This window comes from Callithrix jacchus, chromosome 10 (genome assembly GCF_049354715.1).
Source record: "Callithrix jacchus isolate 240 chromosome 10, calJac240_pri, whole genome shotgun sequence".
NCBI classification, from domain to species: Eukaryota; Metazoa; Chordata; class Mammalia; order Primates; family Cebidae; genus Callithrix; species Callithrix jacchus.
The window spans coordinates 23957887-23980435 of NC_133511.1; the positions used below are offsets into that span (position 1 = coordinate 23957887).

Here is a 22549-nt window from a genome sequence, read left to right on the forward strand (position 1 = left end):
AGACACATAAAAAACAGTAGGTAGTGTTATCCTTAGGAAGATATATCAGCTCAGCATCTCCACCTGGTATTGTTACTGACTAATGTTGTGAAGCCCCAGGTTCTTGGTGCCATGAACAAATTGGATATGACACACATGCAGATAGCAAAGCAGCAAAATGTTTATTAAGCATGGCCTGATTCACAATGGATCAGGCTGACCCACGAGTGGTATCAGCCCTGGTTCATTACATTTCATGGCCTTTTACATGTTTTCTTTCTCACTTCCTTAACCTCACTTCTCCTGTAAGTGAATTGCTCGTCCTTGCTTTCCCCTCATTGTGCCTCAACCTCATTTTATTTCTTGTAAGCTAATTGCTCTTCTTTGCTTAACCTTACTTTATCTCTTCTGACCAAATTGCTCATCTTTACTTTTACTTCTCATGACCAAATTGCTACTACAAGTCCTTCCAACTTATTTCTCTTACATTGCATGTTCCAATTCACTGCTTACTCCTTTATCTGCTTGATGCTTACACCCTTATTTCATATGTTCTACTTATGCTGTCTTGCATGTTTTGCTTCTCCTGCTGCTTAAGCTAACCTATGTCCAGTTAACCCCTGACTTCCTCTGCTATTTTCCTGCCTCAGTCTGTGAAATAAAGCTCAGGCTTGGGCCACCTTGGGACTGAGGACAACTCTTCTGTCCAAGGATAGACCCACACAGTTACATTGCATAGTGAGAGAAGAAAGGGAAAAATCTTGCCTACAAGATTTTACAAAAAAGATGGAGAGAAGGAAAAGAAGAACAAGATGAAGCAGATAAGGACGAGCAGGAGGAGGAGAGGAAGACTCAACAATTGGAGAAGGAGCTAAGGCAGCACCATTGGCTCTACTCAGTTTGTAATTCTGCTTAGGGTTTTCTTTAGAGCAAGTTTGACATCCTTGTTCCTGAGGCTATAAATGAGGGGGTTCAGCATGGGTACCACATTTGTGTAAAACACTGAGAGAAACTTCCCCTGACCCATAGCCCCATCAAATGATGACTTAACATGAGTAAGCAGCCCAAATCCATAGAATAGACCAACAGTTATTATGTGGGAGCCACAGGTACTGATGGCTTTGGACCAACCCTTAGCTGAGTACATGTGAAGGATATTGAAAAGAATCAAAGCATAAGAGAGTAAGATAATGATGCTTGATACGATAGCAACTGTGCCCACAGTAATAGACATCGCCAGCTCACTGGCATAGGTGCTACTGCAGGAGAGCTGAAGCAGTGGGAAGATGTCACACATGTAATGGTTGATGACATTGGAGTCGCAAAAGATGAGCCTCATCGTACACCCTGTGTGGATCATGGCCCCAGCAAACCCCATTACATATGAACCAAACATCATCAGAGAACAGATTTGAGGGGACATGGTGACCGTGTACAGAAGGGGTTTGCAGATGGCCATATAGCGATCATAGGCCATGGCTGTCAGCACGAAGCACTCGCAGTTGACAAAAAAGCAGAAGAAAAAGAGCTGAGTCATGCATCCTGGAAAGGAGATGATGTTTCTCTCTGAAATAAAGCTCAGCAGCATTTGGGGGTAAAGACAAATGAATAGCAGAGATCAATGAAGGACAGATTGAGAAGGAAAAAATACATGGGGGTGTGAAGGTGTGAATTCAGGCAAATTAGATTAATTAAACTCAAGTTGCCCACCATGGTGATCACATAGTTCACCAAAAACAGGAAAAAGAGGGGCAGTTGGAGCTCAGGTTGGTCTGTTAGTCCCATAAAAATAAACTCTGCCACTGAAGAGTCATTTTCCACAGCCATTCACTCGCTAGGTGTGATCTGCAGGAACAGGGGTAGAAAATATTAATAATGGACCCTCACTGTCTCCAGAAGGAGAGCTGAATCTACTGAATTACAACCCCAGGTATGTCTGAAGACACATAGCAAGGCATCCAAGGCTTAATACTTTCTTTTTTCTTTTTTTTTTTTTTTTTTTGAGACTGAGTTTTGCTCTTGTAACCCAGGCTGGAGTGCAATGGCCGATCTCGGCTCACCGCAATCTCCGCCTCCTGGGTTCAGGCAATTCTCCTGCCTCAGCCTCCTGAGTAGCTGGGATTACAGGCACGCGCCACCATGCCCAGCAAATTTTTTGTATTTTTAGTAGAGACAGGGTTTCACCATGTTGACCAGTTTTGTCTCGATCTCTTGACCTCATGATCCACCCGCCTCGGCCTCCCAAAGTTCTGGGATTACAGGCTTGAGCCACCGCGCCCAGCCAGCTTAATACTTTCTATGGCGATTCCTTAAAATTTCCTTTTCCTGCCTTTCTCCCCTGTCATGTTGTGTGTCTGACAGTGAGAATTCTGGTAGACCTCCCAATGTGTTTGTACGTAATTTCCTCCATTCTCCTCAAGCTTCTCTAAGAATTAGAGCTGGGAAAAGCAATGCATGGATATGTTCCCCTAGAACCTTTGATTTACATAGTTTTGAGTTTGAAAGGAAATTACCAGGGCAAAAGTGATTCAATGTTTACCTTTCTATCCTTGGAGGACTCACTGCTTCAGACCTTCAGGACCCTTCATCCTCACAGTCCTGAAAGGGTCAAAGTTTCTGTTGATGAAGGAGGTAATTGCCAACAGCACAGACCTCTGGCTTCGACATGCTAAAAGAGGTATTCTAGGGATTATGGCATAATTTCTGTTTGAGAATTTTCCCAGAAGCTTCTCTTCACTTGCATGCAGGAAAAGAACCACTTTATAGAAGCCTCCTAAAGTCAGATGACTGGAATGAAAATCTATTTCATGTCCCATTGTTCTGGGAAAGCTGATTCGAAGCACAAAAACTTATTCTCTGCTTTATGATTTCCTACCAACTTTAATGAGCCTCTTGAGGGTAAATATTACCAACCCTGTGTTTACAACCAATGTCACAAATCCAACATTGGCTCCTTTGGGACTCAGTGTTCCACTCAGTTTATAATTTGACATCGGGAAGTCCTAATCCCCAATGCAGAAGGGTGAGCGCCTCATTTTGTCATCTTCCCCTGGAGTCTGTGCAAAATTCTACAGGGGAAATATCCGGGGCAGAGTCAGTTGCCTTTTCTGCTACCTTCCCACAAGACCCTGAGAGTGCATTAGTAAAATATTAGATCATAGCTTTAACGCTATACATGCTTGTGGATTCCACCTCAATAGAGATGTAGCAAAATGGTTGAGGGAATGGTAGCAGGCCCTCAAGTCAGGCTGAGTTTAAATCCAGACTTGTTAACTTCCTCTGAGACCTCAGGCAAGTGATAGAACTTCTTTGCCCTTTGTATAGGTATTTGTATCTATATAACCTATGCATATCTATAAGCTAAGGCTATAAAAACCATCTCATAGCATTATTGTGGGAATTACATAAGTTAATTTACATAAAGTGTTAGAAATGTTCCTCACACATCAAAAGAACCTGATAGGTGTTGGCACCCCCGCCCCTGTTATTCATCCATATGTATATAAATCAGGATTTTTTGATCTTGGTACTTTTTACATTTGAGTAAATTTTGGTTGTGGGGCTGTGTGTAGCACAGAACAAACAGCATCCCTGATCGTACCCATTAGATGCCAATGATACTCCACCTCACCCCACAGACACACTAATCATTAAATCAGAATTTTTTGATTGTCAGACATCCCCTGGGGAGCAACACTGCCCATATTTGAGAATCACTGCTCTGTCCATATATCCTGGACTTCTGCCATAACTGTTTTTTTGGAAAGTTATACTTTATGTCTATTTATGTGTCTCAAGTTCAAAGTGCCCCAAATTGAATTCAGTGTTTTCTTGGAATTCCCAGGGCTGCTCCTTCGCAGGTCATCATTTTATAAATTATTTTTGCCACTATCTGAGCACAAAATCAACAAAACTAAATGTAAGCTCTTCCTTCTCCCTTACTATCTCTTCCAGTCTCCACGTCCCAGAGAATCCATTCCTTTGAATGATCTGGACATTCTCTCAATTCTACAGCTTTCACAGTCTCTCTCCATCTCAAATTTGGATTACTCTAACGGTTTTCAAACTTAGACTCATTAAAGGTGAGAATTTGGACCTTTTTGGGTCTATCACCAGCACTGCAAACACACACACACCTCCTCTTCCTGCTCCCCAATATCAATTCCTACCAATAGGGTATTAATCATAAATTTAGTTATAACAATATTCCTGTATTACATTGTTAAGCCTGTTTTTAAACACTATTTACAAAAATATTGTCAAATATAATTGTTTTTCTTTTTTCTTATAATTCCATATATCTTTCGTTATTCCTTTATAGCTTCATGTATATATATGTAAATCTTTTCTCAGTACATGCAGTCATGGAGACTCAATTTCATATTTGTTTCTTTTTGTTTGTTTGTTTTTTTGAGACAGAGTCTCACTCTGTCACCCAGGCTGGAGTGCAGTGGTGTGATCTCAGCTCACTGCAACCTCCACTTCCCAGCTTCAAGTGATCCTTCTGCCTCAGCTTTCCAAGTAGCTGGGATTACAGGTGTGGGCCACCACACCCAGCTAATTTTTGTATTTTTAGTAGAGATAGGGTTTCACCATGTTGGCCAGGCTGCTCTAGAACTCCTGACCTGAAGTGATCCACCCATTTCGGCCTCCCAAAGTGCTGGGATTACAGGTGTGAGCCACCACATGCAACCCAAAATTTCAGCTTTAATACGGATAAAGTTAACTGGAGGATATAGCTTACATCAGCAATACTGGGACAGAACAGCAGGTAAGGGAGTGCTATCCAGTTATTCACTGCACTTCAAAGAGGTCTCAGCAAATTAAGCACATCGGCAGGTGTTTATTGATTTGCATATCTTCCTTAAGGACAGGGCTTTCCAATCTTTTGGCTTCCACGGGTCACATGGAAGAATAATTATCGTAGGCCACACATAAAGGACACTAATACTAACACTTTTAAAAAGTCATAAAAATAATCTCATAATATTTTAAGAAAGTTTACAAATTTCTGTTGGGTCATATTCAAACCCACCTTGGACTGCATGGGGTCCATGGGCTGTGGGCTGGACAAGCTTCTTTAGGTTATGTCAGTCAAATCATTTGCTTGTTTATTAAATGTTCTTTTTAAATATATCTTTTAATCAATGAGTTGAGATATTTATCTTTAATTAATCAGTTGAGATATATATTATGTATGTGAACACAATATTTTTATCTAATATTTAGTTTAAAATATTTTTCCAGCCTGTACTCATAGAAAGTACTTGCCTATGAGTACTTTCCTGATAAATAGATAATCTCATTTTAATTAGGTTTCTTTGTTTTTTTTCCTTTGGGGTTTAGTACTATACAGAATATCTCTAAGAAATCTATGACTGTACCAACACAATTTCATATGTTTTCTTCTGGATGACCCATAATTTAAGCTTTTTTGTATATGGTTTTGGTTCATTTTTAGAATAGGTTTTGTGTAGTGTGAGGTAGAGGTCAAGGTTAAACGTTTTCCTTATGGATAGGCAGTACTTCCAGCAACAATTGCTTCAAAGCCTTTTCTTTCCCTAGGAGATTACTCTGTTGCTTGGTCTGCAATCAATTGACCATGTGAGTGAGGCTCTGTTTCTGAATCCTCTATTCTATCCCATGGACTTGTTCACCAGACTTTATAACAAAACCAATCTATGTTGATTATCACAGCCTTATACTAATTTGTAAAATCAGGTAATGTAAGTCTTCTTTGTCATTTAGGGTCCCCTATGAAGGAGATGTCAAGAAATGATTAGACTTGCAACACTTTTTTTTTTATAAATGTCTACTAAGGATGAAATTCGAGGAAGCAAGAGTGAGTGATGAAGGCCTCAGACCAGGATGAAAGTCACCTATGAAAGGGGAAAGAAATGGAAAGATCGAGTAGGAAAATCTCAGACTCTAGAGCAGTTCTTAAAAGTCTTGGTCAGGAGGTAGTGAGTCTCTAAGCAAAGAAGATTACCTATTGGAAAAGACCCGTGTTAGATGGAAATTGGCCAGCTCTCTATATGTTCCACCCACCCTGCTGAGTCACTGGCTGAGGGCATCTCAGAGTAAGGATGGACTCTGCCTAAACACCATGCTGGATCCAAAGAAGTGCAGCTATGAATTTTGAGGCAGCCGTGCACCCCACCTCTGGGTCTCTTGATGGGAAGCTGAGTGATCCTTCTCTAAGGCTACTACAGTCCACCTCCAAAAATATAAATTAAACTCTAAAGTTGTTCAGGTTTACAACTGTCATGTTTATGTATTATTAATTATTACTTAAAATAATACATTTATTATTGGTATTAACAAGCAAGATACTCCAATTCAGCCAGGCACAGTGACTCACACCTGTAATCCCAGCACTTTGGGAGGACAAAACAGGAAGATTGAGGCCAGGAATTAAATTTTTTCTCTAAATATTTAAAAATTAGGCAGGTGTGATGTGTGTGCAAGTAGTCCCAGGTATACAGGCAGCTGAAGAAGGCCTCTACCTCCTGCTATACACAAAAGTTAATCTAAAACCATACACACAAAAAAGCTTAAACTATAGGCTGAAGTAGAAGAATCACTTGAGCCCAGGAGTTGGAGGCGGCAGTAAGCAATGATTGAGCCACTGCACTCCCACCTGGATGATGGAGTGAGATCCTGACTCTAAATAATGAATAAATAAATAAAAATCATTCAATTCAACAAGTATTTCTTGATGTTACAACATATTTGACATTCTAAATATATAAACAGGAAAAGCATTAGAAAAAATCAAGGAATTATGAGAAATAACCTTTATATAAAATGTGTTTTATGTCTTATTGGCAAGATAGAGTTTAAGCAGGCTCACAAAATATTTGTAGAAATACAGTTTATTAACTTTAATATACATTTTTCCATAATAAACCATATCAAATAAGTAAATCATTGTGTAAATATTTTTACAAGCTTAATATGCAGTATTTATCTAAAAGGAGTAAAAAATGACATTTACAGTAGAAACTACATTTTTTTTTTCAAAAATTTCAATTCTGTTTTAGGTAGTAACGAATGAAAGTTTTATAATGTAAACTATGTTCCTCCTTACTGGAATCCTGAGGTGCACATGCATTATTTCTCTAATCATCCTCTGTTAACGCTGCCTTTGGTGATATAGGTGGAGTCACACATCTTCTCTGCTATTTCAAATGGGCTGGAATGATAGAGGTTCTCAGAAACAACGAGCATATGGTGCAAATTTTGCCATTCTCAAATGGGATAAGAAAAGTCAGAATAAGAAAAAGAAAAACGGTGAGAAAATAGAACAAAAGGATAAGATCAAGAAGATCTGATTCTGCTTTAAGCCCCCTATCATTTGTAATGCAGACATTTCATCAAATCCTGCTGCCTATGTCTGTAACAAAGTTGATAAAATAAGAATGCTTCTATTATACCTGGCACTTCCATGTTTAGGTGAAAAAGCTGTGACTTTAACATGTTTACAATTCATGAAATTTACCATATTTGTCCAATTAAAGATAGCCCAGGCGAGAGGAAGGGGATAAGATGATAATAAAAAATATCAGTGCATATACTCCTTTTATAAATATGCCATGACCTGTTTAGTAAAATTGTGAGAAGTGCCAGAGATACAAAAACAAACTAATAAGAGACAAGGTGACCTCATAAGAGAAATGAAGAGACAAGTTTCCTAAATCACACGTAACACCATCTGTAGAAGCAACAAAACTCTTCATGAAAAACTTAAAAATGTGGAGAACTTCAATTGTTTTACGTTATTACTGCTTCTGGTTAGAATATGTTTCTTTTCTGAATTTTAATTAGGGCTTTTCTGAATGCAACTTTGACGTCCTTGTTCCTCAAACTGTAAATGAGGGGATTCAGCATGGGCACCACATTAGTGTAGAAAACAGAAGAAACTTTTCCCTGCTCCGTAGATCCAGAAGAATATTTAAGATACATGAATGCTGCTGACCCAAAAAAGAGAGAAAGTGCAATGACATGAGAGCTACAAGTACTGAAGGCTTTTGATCTTCCTTGAGAGGATTTGATATGAAGAATGCTAGTGACAATAAAAACGTAAGAAATGAGGATGGTAAAACTGGGTACTGTGATATTAATACCCACAACAATGAGAACAACCATCTCGTTGACATAGGTGCTGGTGCAAGAAAGCTGAAGGAGGGGGAGTATGTCACACAAGTAATGGTTGATGATATTAGCACTGCAGAAGGTGAGTCTAAGCATGCACCCGGTGTGGGCCGTGGCTCCAGCTAATCCCATTATGTAAGCAGCAAAAGTTAGCATAGAACAGGCCTGATGGGACATGGTGACCTTATAGAGCAATGGACTACAGATGGCCACATAGCGATCATAGGCCATTAAGGTCAACATGTAGCATTCAGAGATGACAAAAAAGAGAAAGAAAAACAACTGAGTCATGCACCCAACATAGGAGATAATATTCTTTTTTGAAACAAAGTTCATTAGCATTTTGGGGGTGAAAACAGAGGAGTAACAGAGATTAATGAAGGAGAGATTGAAAAGGAAATAGTACATGGGGGTGTGGAGGTGAGAACTGAGACCAATAAGAGTGATCAAGCCAAGGTTGCCTACCATGGTGACCATGTAGACCACTAGAAACAGGAAAAAGAAGGGTTGTTGGAACTCCGGACGATCTGTTAATCCAGCAAGAATAAATTCAGTCACTAACGAGTTGTTTCTAGCCAGCATTTTCTGTCTTCAAAAATCTGGGAGGACAAAAGAAAACTCCATTAATAGAGAACACAGCTTTCTTCTTAAAAACCCTCATTCATGAGGATAGCACTCAGGCTGTAGTAATTAGGTTAAGTTCTTTGTTTCTTGGAGTCTGAATGTACTACCACACCCTGTCCTCAACATTTCAAGACTGTCTTTTCTCTGCACAGGCTGAATGTGACAAACAATTGCTCCTGTCCTTACTAGAAGACAGAGGGGTGGAGTAGCTAAGGCACAAGCTCAAACCTGCTGTTGAGCTTGGTTTGTGGGGATGTGTCTCATCTCCCTCACCTCCATCTGGCCCTGCACTTCCTGGTTTTTACTTATGTTTCCATTATTCTACTAGACACTTCAGTTTCCCTGTGATGACCACCACGTAAGGGAGGATTTCTTTACAGCAGATACCATACCGATGTTCTGTTTCCTAGACAGGGGTCTCCTACAGGGTTTCCAGATACCTTACTATAACAATCCGTGAAGTCACCAGCTGATAACAGGAGACCTTTGATAGTTGAAGCTTCATGATTCACCACATACAACTCACATGAGTGTTTCTACACATTCTCCTCTATCCCATCCTAGCCAGACAGAGGATGGAGAAAAAAATGTGAATGTGTTTTCACACGTCTTTGTAGGAGGGCATGAGAGAAACATAATTAATTTGGGTGCTAGTTATAGTAGTGGTTTAGTTTGCAAAATTTTACTGCACTGGTATTTTTATGACATTTAAACTCTTCTATATGAATAGCACATGTCAATATATTTTTAATAAAGAGACAAATCTCTCCTTTGCTGATATTGCTCTGTTCTGGATGTGTCACCTGGAACTGCTATCTCTATCTCATTAACAGGCTAAGAATAAGCCAACAGAAAGAACAACGTGAGAAATGCAGACCACAGAGTCAGAGTGCCATACCACTGCGTTTCTTGCTATTGAATAGAATACTTTTCCTCATTTTTTCAGCAACATCCAGGAAAGAAAAATTGAAACTTGAGTAACTCACCTCCCTTCCACTCAGAGAGCTTAGTGCTGACCCTTGATGTGTGTTTCACCTCCACTGCCCTGGAGGAAGAACTGGCAGTGAAGGTGTCTAAGTTGACCAGATATAGTCAGAGTCTTCTTCTCCCTTGACTGGCAAAAGCATTGAGTATAGCTCTCAGACTCTGAATGTTCTAGGAGTCATTCTGAGGTGTAGATCATACTATTATTTCTAAATTTGACAAGAGGGTTTGAAGGAAACCAGACTTCACATCAGAGCCACCATGTCATAAAGACATGGCATTTGCTCAAAGCTTATATTTCTTTTGTATCTGATTAGAAATCCAGTAGTAAGTTTCTCTCAGGGCCTCCCCTACCATGACAAACTCTTCAGGGAAGAAATTATATGCCTGTGTTTACAGTCCAACTTGTTGTAGTAGATGTAAACTTCTCATTAGGGACTGTACAGTCCACAGGGTGTAGGAGAGACAGCCTCTGCTGTCATGTGTAAAGATGTAAATATAATGATCGACAGAAGTTTTGCTAATTACAATTCTAGGTAGTATAGTAGCATTAACAAGAATGTTTGTATAACTTAGTAAAGTTTATCGTGATGTTCATTTTTAATATTGTGGGTTCTTTTAAATGATCCATTTTTACTTTTGTATACTTTATACACATAAAAAAGGATATTTTAATCGAATTCAAATTTGGTAAATAACAATTTTGTTTAACATCGAATTATCTTTTATTTCACAAAATTTATTTACTTTGGGTTGCTCTAACTCGACATGTCTTTGCTTTTAACAGGTTAAAATCAAATCCGTAGAAAATCAGTATGCATGAATCATTTCAAGACAGTATGATTTCAGAACTTTCCTGTACGTCGGAATTTGTGCTCATGAGAAGGTATCTATTTTTTCCCTTTTTATTTTAAAATTATTAGAATTACAAGAAGTGGCAAAAGTCATACGTAGAATCCCTTGAATTCTTCACCCTGTTTCCTCCCATAGAGACATCTTCCACGATTATAGGACAATAGGAAAATCAGGAAATTGACATAGGTTCAATAATGTTAACGAAACTATAGATCTTATTCAGCAGTTTAACGTGTGTGTGTGTGTGTGTGTGTGTGTGTGTAAATCTATGCAATTCAATCCCATGTACATTTTCTTTCTTTCTTTCTTTCTTTCTTTCTTTCTTTCTTTCTTTCTTTCTTCTTTCTTTCTCTTTCTTTCTTTCTTTCTTTCTTTCTTTCTTTCTTTCTTTCTTTTTCTTTCTTTCTTTCTTTGACAGGGTTTTACTCTGTTTTCCAGGCTGGAGTGCAGTGGTGCAATCACAGCTTACTGCAGCCTCAACCTCCCAGACTCAATAAATCTTCCCACCTCAGCCTACAGGCACAAGCTACGACCCTGGATAATTTTTGTATTTTTTGTAGAGACAGAATTTCATCTTGTTGCCTAAGCTGGTCTTGAACTCCTGGGATCAAGCAATCCATCTGCCTTGGCCGCCCAAAGTGCTGGGACTACAGGAGTGAGTCACCACACCCAGCCAAAAATATCCCTCTTAAAAGAATGTATAAATTTTTATTTATTTTTATTTTTTATTGATAATTATTTTATATATTTATGGGATACAATGTGTTTGACATATTTATACACTGTGGAACTATTAAATTAAGATCATTAATATACTATAAACTCAAATACTGATTTTTTGTAGTGCAAACACTTGAAATCTACTCCCGCTGCAATTTTGAAATATATATTGCATTATTATTAACTACAGTCTCCAGTCAGTGCAGTAGATTTCAAAAACTTACAGCTCCTTTCTAATTAAAACTTTGCACCCTTTGTCCAACATCTCCTCATTCCCCCCACCCCAGCCTCTGGTAACAACCATTTTATTTTATTTATTTTTATTATACTTATTTATTTAAAATATTTTGAGACCAGGTCTCACTCTTTCACCCTTGTTAGAGTACAGTGGCACAAGCTTGGCTTACTGAAGCCTTGACCTCCTGGAGCAATCCTCTCATCTCAGCCTCCTGACTAGCTGAGACTACAGGTGCATGCCACCATACCCAGCTAATCTTTTTAATTTTTATAGAGACAGGGTCTCATTGTTTTACAGGCTGGTCTAGAACTCCTGGGCTCAAAAAATACTCCCATCTTGACCTCCCAAAATGCTGAGATTACAGGTGTGAGCCGTCACACCAGCCTATTTTTTAAATTTTTATAATTTTTACGAGCTAATATTCCAAAAATATATGTTCATAATTATTAATGAAAATTTGTACTTTCATTTGGAATATAAATTCCTTATATCAGGCTTTGTGCTAGAAATATCTATTTCCAATGCTTTATCAAGAATTTTTAATGAGTGTATCTCTAATTTCTAAAGACTGGGTAATTTAAACAGAATTTTATTGGCTAATGATTCTGGAGGTTGGGAAGTCCAAGAATGAGGTGCCAGCATCTTGCAAGAGCCTTCTTGCTGTGTTACTACATAGAGGAAAGGCAGAGAGAGAGGGACTAAAGCTGAACTCATCCTTTTACAAGGAACCCCCTCTTGCTATATAGGCATTAATCCATTAATCCATGAGGGGAGAATCCTCATGGCCTAATTGCCTCTTACAGGTCTCATTTCTTAAAACTGCTACAGTGCCAATTAAATTTCAAGACACATTTGGGAAGGGACAAACAATCAAAACACAGCAATTATCATCAACAAGAAATTGTATATGAAAAGTGATAAGAATTTTCAATAATTTGTACCACCATTTAACACTTTGCAATTAAAATCAGATTTTAAAAATATAAGAGCTTTTTTTCGTTCATTGGCATATTTCATGTTGAATAAGTTTGGAATCAATTTCACTTTTTAAATTTCAAATACTACAAAATAACAAAGAAGCTCTAATTTGCAGAAAGTACGCATTGTTAGAGTAACCACATTGCAACCAGCTTAGATGCCACCAAAAGGCTGCATCAGCTGCTGTAAGAGAATATATGGACAGAAGTATCTGATCTAGGATACTTGTACAGACATATCTGGTCTAGGGCTTCACTGCCTCGAGCAGTGGCCATAAGATTTCTGGCCTGCTCTCCTATCACCACAGAAGGCAGCACCTAAGGCTGAGCTCTGTGCTTCTTGGACACCCAAAACATAAGCTCCACCAGCAGCTCCACAGGCCTCTTGTTCACAATGGTCTCTGTCCTTTCATCCATGTGACAGCTGTAACTGGTTTCCACATGGCGAAGTGCCTCTGTGGTTGCGCTGTGAAACAGAACAGTGAGTACCTGCCTTGGCCAACTGTTCTTGCAGCTGGGAAAACATACCATCAGATACTCTCCTCTCTTGCCTTCCTGAGAGCATCCTTTTAGGCTCTGTAGACTCTGTGCCTTTCACGTGTGTTCTTATAGGGCTTCTATATGAATAAAACTTTTTTACAATTAAAATTGTATTTATAAAGCCAGTACAATGGAAGGATAACAAAGATGTACGACACTTCCCATATCTTCAAGACATTCACCAATTTGCAGATACAATAGTTCCAAATATCCACAAGTTGGTTCTTAAAATGCTTCATTTCTGAAATAGTTTTTATTTCAAATATCCAATTATATTAGTTTTCAAATCTACATTTGAATGTTTAATCATTTTGGTTTTATGTAAATTATAGCTTTAATTTTAAAAATTGAACTTTTTTGCCAGGATGAACAAAAGAGTAGAGAGAGGACCTGTAAAATAAGTCTGTTGATTCACAGCAGAACCAGGCATTTGCTGACTTATCCTCCACCAGGGGGTGCTGGTGACTCGGATATCATATTTAGACTGCAAGGTGCATGCCACACCTTCGACTCATATTTTGCGTTTCTTAAGTACCAAGGATGTAGTAATGGATGCTGTGCATCTTTGTCTTGTGTAAAATCTGAAGTTTTTAAAAGATGTGCTCTTGAGCAAAACTTAGATCAAACAATTTTAAGCAATTTTCATTGTGCATCTTAATGGATGTAGGAGAGAAAATGGTAGGGGCAGACATGAGGCCTTCAGATTTCTGCATGGTAGAGTAAGGGTTTTAAACAATCCATTACACTAAGCTAAGTTTACCTAATAAATTTATATAGATGATGCTTCGTTCTTACAGTAATTTTTTTAGTCGGATGTAAGTAAAGATCTTAACTGGTATAAATACGTTCTAAAGTTATTCTTTTTTTTTTTTAATTATACTTTAGATTCTGGGGTGCCTGTGCAGATCATGCAAGATTGTTGCATAGGTACATTCATGGCAAGGTGGTTTTCTGCCTCCATCCCCCATCACCTATACCTGACCTTTCTCCCCACATTATCCCTCCACACCCTCCCTCCCACTGTCCCTCCCCTAGTCCCCAACAGACCCCAGTGCGTGATGCTTCCCTCTCTGTGTCCACGTGTTCTAATTGTTCAACACCCGCCTATGAGTGAGAACATGCAGTGTTTTATCTTCTGTTCTTGTGTCAGTTTGCTGAGAATGATGGTTTCCAGGTTCATCCATGTCCCTACAAGGACATGAACTCATTATTTTTTATGGCTGTATAGTATTCCATGGTGTATATGTGCCACATTTTCTTTGTCCAGTCTATCATCAATGGGCATTTGGGTTGGTTCCAGGTCTTTGCTATTGTAAACAGTGCCACTATGAACATACGTGCGCATGTGTCTTTATAATAGAATGATTTATAATCCTTTGGATATATACCCAGTAATGGGATTGCTGGGTCCAATGGAATTTCTATTTCTAGATCCTTGAGGAATCACCACACTATCTTCCATAATGGTTGAACTAATTTACAAAGCTATTCTTACAAAGCAGTGCTCTCAACTTTTTCAAAAGATAGTAGCATCTTTCGACAAATATAAAAATTGCACAGATAGGCAAGCTCATTCTCCAGAATCAGATATATCCTTCAAGGGGCATTTTTCCTTGAACCAATTGAGAAGTAGAAATGGACAGAGAAAGTTCTCTTGTGAATAATAACTCGCAAAACATGAAGATTTTGTAAAGATCCATTTTTTTATGAATTTAGGTTATAAATAACTTATTTTTTCTGTTTCTAAATATAAAAAGATATTACAACATGTGACAGACTTTTTAAAGTGCATGTGCAATTCTAGAGATTGTGTCTTGCTTCACTAAGGAGCTTTGTCCCAAATCTCCATAGCCTCACTATCTATGGAAGTAAATGTTCCTCTGTAGCAGACCCAGTTTATCCCATTATAACATCTAACCTTTCTAAGGGTATGTACATTTTTCTAGTTTAACATCAAAGACTAGTCCATTATTTTTCTACTACAAGCATCTTGGCTGAGAAGATTATTCCTACAATGAGCCCATTTTTAGGTTCTTTGACAAATATGCAAAAGAAATATAGCTGAGTTGGCCATCCCACAAAGGAGATGATGTTCCTCTCTGAGATAAAGCCCATCCGAATTTTTGTGGTACAGACAAATAAATAGCAGACATCAATGAAGGAGAGTGAAGAGGAAAAAATGTGTCGAGGTCTGAAAGAATTTAGAGACATAAGATGATGTTCAAATTCTTTCCACAGTGACCACATTAAGAATACAACACTGGGGCATCTGGAGTTTGTTAATCTCACAAGGATAAACTCAGTCACTGAAGTGCCATTCACTTCATGATATGATCTATAAGAACAGGGCAGGCAGCCTCTTCATCCCAGAGGGAAAGCTGGATGTCTGCTGATTCGTCAGCTCAGGGTTGTTTAAAGACTTATAGCAATGCATCCGAGGAGCAAGACTTCCTTAGGGGGTCACCAAGGCCTGATTGTTCTTCCCTCTTCTCTTTCTCTCCTCTGTCAGTTTGTAGGTCCCTAATCAGAAAAAAACTGATTTCTACAGTTTCAGCACTTTCTCCCTCCAACCAGAGCTGTCTCCCAAATATTCCCCTAGAATCCTTGATTTATGGGTTTGGAAGGAAATTGGCAAGACAGAGATGATTTAGACATTCGTCATCGTTTTTTTCCTAGAGACCCAACCAATGCTGGACCTCGAGGTCCCTTCTTTCCCATTGTCTTGAAGGGGGCAAATCTGATGATGCAGCAGACAATAGCCATCAGCACAGTCTTCAGTCTCTGACAAACTAAAAGAGTTATTTGGAGAATTTTCCATGACTTATTTTATTTGAAAACTTGCCCAGAAGGTCCTCTTCACAAGCAAGCAGTAGAACAACTTCTGAAGGCTAAATGGTTTGAATGGGAATTTGTTTCATGCCCTACAGCTCTGGAGGAAGTAATTCAAAGCCCAGAGAATGATTTTCTCCATTGCAATTTCCTCTAAAGTTGGAGGAGCCTCTTAAACGTGTATATTACTGAGCCTGTGTGTACATCCTGTGTCATAGACCTACCCTTGGATCTTTCCATACTCAACATTCTTACTATGTAATTTTATGTCAAGAAATCCAATCTCCAATACAGAAGAGCGAATGCTCCCTTTGTCACTTCCTTCATTTTCCACAGCTCTACGAAAGGAAAGTCCAGGAATACAGTCACTTGCCATTTCTACTACTTTCCTACCTCTGCTGCTGCCATACATTGCCACACAATAAAAGGTGCTGTCATTACCACTGGCTCATCTTGGAATTCTTTTCTGAGCGAAGGCACGAATTCTCCCAGGTTAAGCCCCAATGTGGGGGCTGGCCTGCTCTGCTTAACTTGGACTTTCCAATTAAATTAACTTTTTTGTTTAAACTGATATGGCTCGGGTTTTCTTAAATCTGAATTACTGTAAAGCAATCGCTTAGAATGAAAAGGCTCCTAATATATTGCACTATTGTAGCTTGGAAAAATTTCTGTGGCCGCACTTACTTCCATTTTTATATATAGCACTGTAAGAGAAATAAACTTTACATTAAGAAAGATCTGTGTTTGAATCCTGGCTCTGCCGTTAGTTTTTGTGACTTTGGCAAAAGCATTTAAGCTCAGCCTTGGTTTATTCCTGTGTAAAACAGAGATACTTTGGTAGAGATTTTAAAAGGTAAGTTAATACAAGAGCTTAGCACTGTGACTAAGGCCAGTTACCGATGAGTTGTGCAATTCTGCTTCTTTTGTGTCTTCTTCAATTAGACCAAAGGGCAGATCTGTGTCTTATCTCTTTTTGTGTTCAGAGAATCTTGACACTTAAATCCTCTACAGATGTTTATTAGATGAAATGAATGAGTAAAAGTTCAAAAATAATCAGATAACTTACTTGTGGAGTGTAGATTTCAAGGTTCCTTTGTCTAAGCAAAGGCATATCAGCTCAGGAGAGGGGTGTTTTTGCCAAGATATGTTTTTAATAGGACCACAAAAAAATGATAAATCATATGGAATTCTCGTCCCCAGTTTCATTTCTTATGCCCTGATCCTCTTCAGTATCTTCCGCATCTCATCAGCTGAAAGTTCTCAGCACCTGTAGTTTCCACATAATAATTTCTGCTGTCGTCTGTGATTCTACATTGTTCATACATCTCAAAACCTTTTCTGCTGGTTCTATGAGTCAGGGGAAATTTTTTACTCTAGTTTTTTAAATCTCTCGCTATCGTGAACATGTTTTCATATCAGGAGATATTTTTCATGAGGAAAGCACTGTTTAGGATGCCACACGTTCTCTCTTCCCTCTTTGACTTTTCACTGCTGTTTCTTCCTTGGATGCTGTTTCCTCTGAAGAGCTTTATTCCACATTCTCTTATCACCACTGCCTCTGCCTAAATTTAGCTCCATATATGTATATATGTATACACATATATGTATATACATATATACCATGTATGTATATACATACATATATACCATGTATGTATATACATACATATATACCATGTATGTATATACATACATATATGGAGCTAAAATATATATAAATATATATATTTAATATCATATTCCATAAGAAAAATACAGCTTCTGGCTGGGTGCGGTGGCTCAAGCCTGTAATCCCAGCACTTTGGGAGGCCTAGGCGGGTGGATCATGAGGTCAAGAAATCGAGACCATCCTGGTCAACTTGGTGAAACCCCGTCTCTACTAAAAATACAAAAAATTAGCTGGACATGGTGGCGTGTGACTGTAATCCCAGCTACTCAGGAGGCTGAGGCAGGAGGATTGCCTGAACCCAGGAGGTGGAGGTTGCGATGAGCCGAGATCGCGCCATTGCACTCCAGCCTGGGTAACAAGAGCGAAACTCCGTCTCAAAAAAAAAGAAAAATACAGCTTCTTAGAAATTGTGGGTGTGTTTTTTTTTTTTTAATGATTTAGCCCTTACCACAATGCAATGACATGGTTCAAAATTCAGAAGATTCAGAAAGGATATGCAGTGGGAAGTCTCCTTAATACCCCTGTCTCAGCCATCTAGTTGTCCTCCCTGGAGGCAGCCACTGCTACCAGTCACTATCGATGCTATCAGTGATGTTTTATTCACTACGTATTTTAATCACTGCAAATATGGGATTAAAGCGTTGTGCTATGTCTTTACCTTTTGATGACTATGACATTGCTAGGGGTTAGGGATTTTTTCAGCTCTATTTTAATTTTATGGGACTACCATCCTATGTGTGATCTGTCATCAACCAAAACATCATTGTGCAGTGCATAACTGTATAAGGAAATCCACATGCATTATCCCACAAATTGTACACAAATTGTAGTATACTGTACACAGTTTTACAACTTGTTTTTTATTTCCTATGTCTTCTTGAGAAGCAACTGAAGAATGAGTAAGACTTAGGACACAGGAAGAGTATATTCAGAAGAATAGTAAAGAGGAGTCCCAAATATCTGTGCAGCCACTGTACAGACTGACCAGGCTAGACTGGAACAGCAGTATAGGAGAGATTATCCCACTTACCAATACCTTTTGGAATTTATTTTATACATAAAGGTAGTCTTCATTTTGTATACACCTGCATAGCACTTTTTATACAGATATCTGAAAATCTATTTGATCTGTCTCTTTTTGATGAATAAGTGAGTTAATCTCAGTCCTTTGTTATTATTTTTTAATGTAATGAGTAAACCCATACATAAATTGTTAGGTATGTGTAGACAGTTTCCTATCTGTCCAAATCTATACAGCTATTGTTTTTCCTTTTCTTTATGGTTTGACTCTGAAAACATACTTTTCTTTATGATGCCGGACCTGCATCTCTGGAGATTAGATTTCTACTTTGCCAGCCAGCTGAGTATTCGTTCCACCAATACTCAATGCTTCTACCAGAAATAAAAAGCACCTTAGAAATATGAAAACAAATGAAATATCAGTTAGGTAGAAATGAACTGGATTCTTGATATGATTTAATCACATGCAATGAAAAACAGCAAGAGAAACACTCTGGAATGTTACAGTTGATATTATGTAAATAAACCATAAGTTATAACCAGAGTTAACAATGTCAGTCAAATGTATGAGCTTGTGTGCTTTGGGGGAAATCCTCCTTTCAGTGTCATGTTGGAGGAATTCAACGCCCATCTTCCCACTGCAGAAACCATGGAGAAGAGAAGGTCCCTCCCCATACCACCTGGCAGCCAGAAAACAGGCACCTTGACCTAGGTCAGCCAGTTGCATGCTCCCACCAGAGAAATTAATCTACAATGATAAAAACAAATGCAGTCATGGGGAACCTTTTGTATGGCTTCAGCAGGATCCAAGGATAATGTCAGATGTACAGAGCAGGGGTGTGGCATTTTGGCCAGACTGTTCTTCCTGAAATATGTCCTGGTCTTGGCCTCTCGGGTTGTCTTGGTTCTTACAATTCTGCAACTATGGTTTTACAACTTAACTCCAAATTACTTTGCATCCCCAGTATTCTTTCTGTCAACTCCTAGAGTTGCTTTCTGATACATGTCAGAATAAACATGGATGCTCTGTCAGAACTGGGAAGATATCTTCACTGTTCCGTGCTATATCTCCAGTGCCAAATGCAAGGCCTAGGACATTGTTGGGGCTCACTTCAACAATGCTTCTTACATGGATAAATGAAAGGAAAAAAAGGAATAAAATTGCCCGCCATCCAGGAAGCTGCAGATAAGCATGAGAGGTGGGAAATGAGGGGACAAGAAGGTGGAATTCTGTGTCAGAAGCTTGTAACAGAGGCTTGGAGAATATGTCTATATTCCTATGTACTGTTCTCTAAGCCCAGGAGAGAGAGGGCAGCAGGCTGAGCTGACAGAAATGCCAGTGAGCCAGTGAGCACTGAGCTCCTTTCTTCCCTCTCCACTCCAGAGCAGTCTGCATCCTCTGACTCTGAGGGAAGGAGGAGGCTGCCTGAAGTCAGTGGATGCCTGGAAGACTAGAGCACTGCCAGTGCGGTTCCGGAGCACAATCAGATGTATTTGGAGACTCTCAGAAAGTCTTAAAGGGACATCAGAGGAGTTGGATTCCTGTGTTAGTTAGCAGGAGCACAGGTAGATGAAAATTATCTATTTTAATGAATCATCTGTGGTTTTAATATCTTGGGATTAGAGTTTAAACACTCCTGCAGGCAATAGAGCAAACACTCCTGTTCCTGGTGAAATATATTTTAAAACATCTCTGTCAGATGATCATTTAGCTTTTGCCTGGATATTTCTAGTCATGATCACTTGAAGGAAGGGTCATTTCCAATCCTTAGATTATAAATATCATAGGTCGGACAAAGATTCCTTCCCTAGACTTTATTAACTGGGTATCAATCACTTGTAAAAACCCACTAAATCCTTCAAAATGTTGCAAATCAGTAAAACAATAATTGCTTTTAACTTACAAAATTATTATATTCCTACAGGAGGTAAGGATAATAATTTAAAAGAGCATGATAATCTTCTCGCCACCAAGAAATTAATTATTGTGGTGAGACAAATTTTCTAATCACATTGTTATTAGAAGAGCAGTGCATACAGTATGTTGAAAACACCTATATCTGATTTACAAAAAGTTGTATATTTTCATTATAATGCTTATAAAATTGTAATGTGTTTTAAAAATTTTTTATTTAATGCCTGATCAGTACAAAAATGAAAACACAACTAGGGGGAAAAAAATGGACACTGAACCAGGCAATTCACTTAAGTGGCCACTAGGTTGTGCTGGTGACTCAGTAACATTGTTTAAACAAAAAAAAAAAAAAAAAAAAAAAAAAAAAAAAGGATAATTTTGTTTGAGATTTCATTTTTCACATCTTTCTCAGGCCCCTAACATGTATAGCCATGGGTTTTACATAACTCCTTCCATGAAAATTTAAACTCCTTGTTTAAACATAAACTTTTTAAAAAAAGCTGTCCTTTGGAGCAAAATTTAAACAGGTTGAATTTATTTAATTTGCAAAATCCATTAAGCCCTTTCTGTATTGCACGAAGGAGAAGAATAGCTAAGATATGACAATTACAATACAAGTCATATGCACAAATACAGGCAAGTAATTCCAATATGATAGATCACTGTGACACTAGCTCTACGTATTTTTGTTGTTCTTTTGCTTACTGCTCTATTCCAACACCTAGAACATATTAGGAGCCCAATAAATATTTACTGTATGGTGAACAATTAGATGAATTCATTATTATACAATAGTTACAGTCTATGGTATAAATGTATTCCTATAAAACAGTGTGTATAACCATAATAAAATCATTTGATAAAAATACAAACTTTACAAATATCCAAGAATATATATTCCAAAGAAATAATAGCCTTACTTTCAATTCATTGGAATAAATGTTAAGAAGATAGTATCTATCGTTTCTGCATTCTTACCAGAACAATTTGTATTACTAAGTTGTATTACAAAATTGTTTGTACTTATTTCAATATATAAAATAACATGATAATGTCTTTTATTTTAACTGCACACAATGTCTCTAAAAAGTGACAGATTCCCAGAATTAGATCGGCTTCGTTGTGAGAGCTACTGTTGAAAACAAACCATGATTAACTGTTTCTTTGTAGCAAACCTTATTTATCCAACCCTGGGGACAAACCTTTTAAGAATACCTGCATGTGTCCACTTTTGCTTACAAATCGATACAGACTATATCTCACATATAGGGATTTTGAAGACCATTTTTGTGATCACTCTTTCATGTTGATTGCCAGTCATTTCTCCAAATAGTCATTCTCTACTTTTCGATTTCTCTGTTTCATACTATTGCTTTCTACTCCTTTCTGGAATGTCATGTGTCTTGGTGCAATAAAAAAAGCACAGCGGTTGAAGCCAGATAAAGAAATGTTTAAAAATGGAATCTGCCACCTTCTGGGGACCTTCAGCTGATTCCTTAATTCTGAATAGCAATTTACTCATAAGATGTCATAAGATGACAGCCAGCAGAATGCACGTTATTTCTGCCTTCTAAGAAGCACGACAGGTGGGAGCTACAGGGAAAGGTATTTAATCCACTCCATGCAGTTTCAGGATTAAAAGATCATTAGTGCTAAGAAACTATGTTTACAGTTAAGAAAACAACGGAACTTCATTCTGTAGATAGACCTCTGGTCCTTAGCTAAAGAGAGTATGCTGTCTTTTTTACTCTATCAACTATGGAGCACAGAATATTTATCCAAACTTTGGAAATAGCTAGAAGATAAAAGAAGCTATAAATTTACATGAACAAGGCGGTAATAATGCTATAATACAGCATGATTATATTAGCAATATAATAAAAAAAGAAAAGCCGTGAATTTTGCAGAGTACTTTGATGAACACCATAGATCCTTTGAAATAAAAGGAAAAAGAGCCAACAAAGTTTTTAGTTCTAGCTTAGAAAGGAAAAAAAAAAAAAAGACGTACAAACTTCAAATTAGTTCTATCAAGTACTATTTTATAA

At 38.1% G+C, this 22549-nt stretch overlaps 2 protein-coding genes across 2 annotated transcripts; both read right to left on the reverse strand.

Moving 5' to 3' along the window:
• Positions 1 to 777: 777 nt before the first annotated feature.
• LOC100400204 (olfactory receptor 8C8-like) lies at positions 778 to 1830 on the reverse strand. The gene is given in 2 exon segments (XM_009007026.4): positions 778 to 1569; positions 1572 to 1830. Coding segments are annotated over 2 exon segments (930 nt in total). The 5' UTR covers positions 1807 to 1830; the 3' UTR covers positions 778 to 874.
• A 5102-nt stretch (positions 1831 to 6932) lies between these two features.
• Positions 6933 to 8736, reverse strand: LOC100396075 (olfactory receptor 8B3). Its single transcript, XM_009007027.6, has one exon. The coding sequence runs from the start codon at positions 8713 to 8715 to the stop codon at positions 7774 to 7776; it is 942 nt and encodes a 313-aa protein (XP_009005275.3). The 5' UTR covers positions 8716 to 8736; the 3' UTR covers positions 6933 to 7773.
• Between the last annotated feature and the right edge of the window lie 13813 nt (positions 8737 to 22549).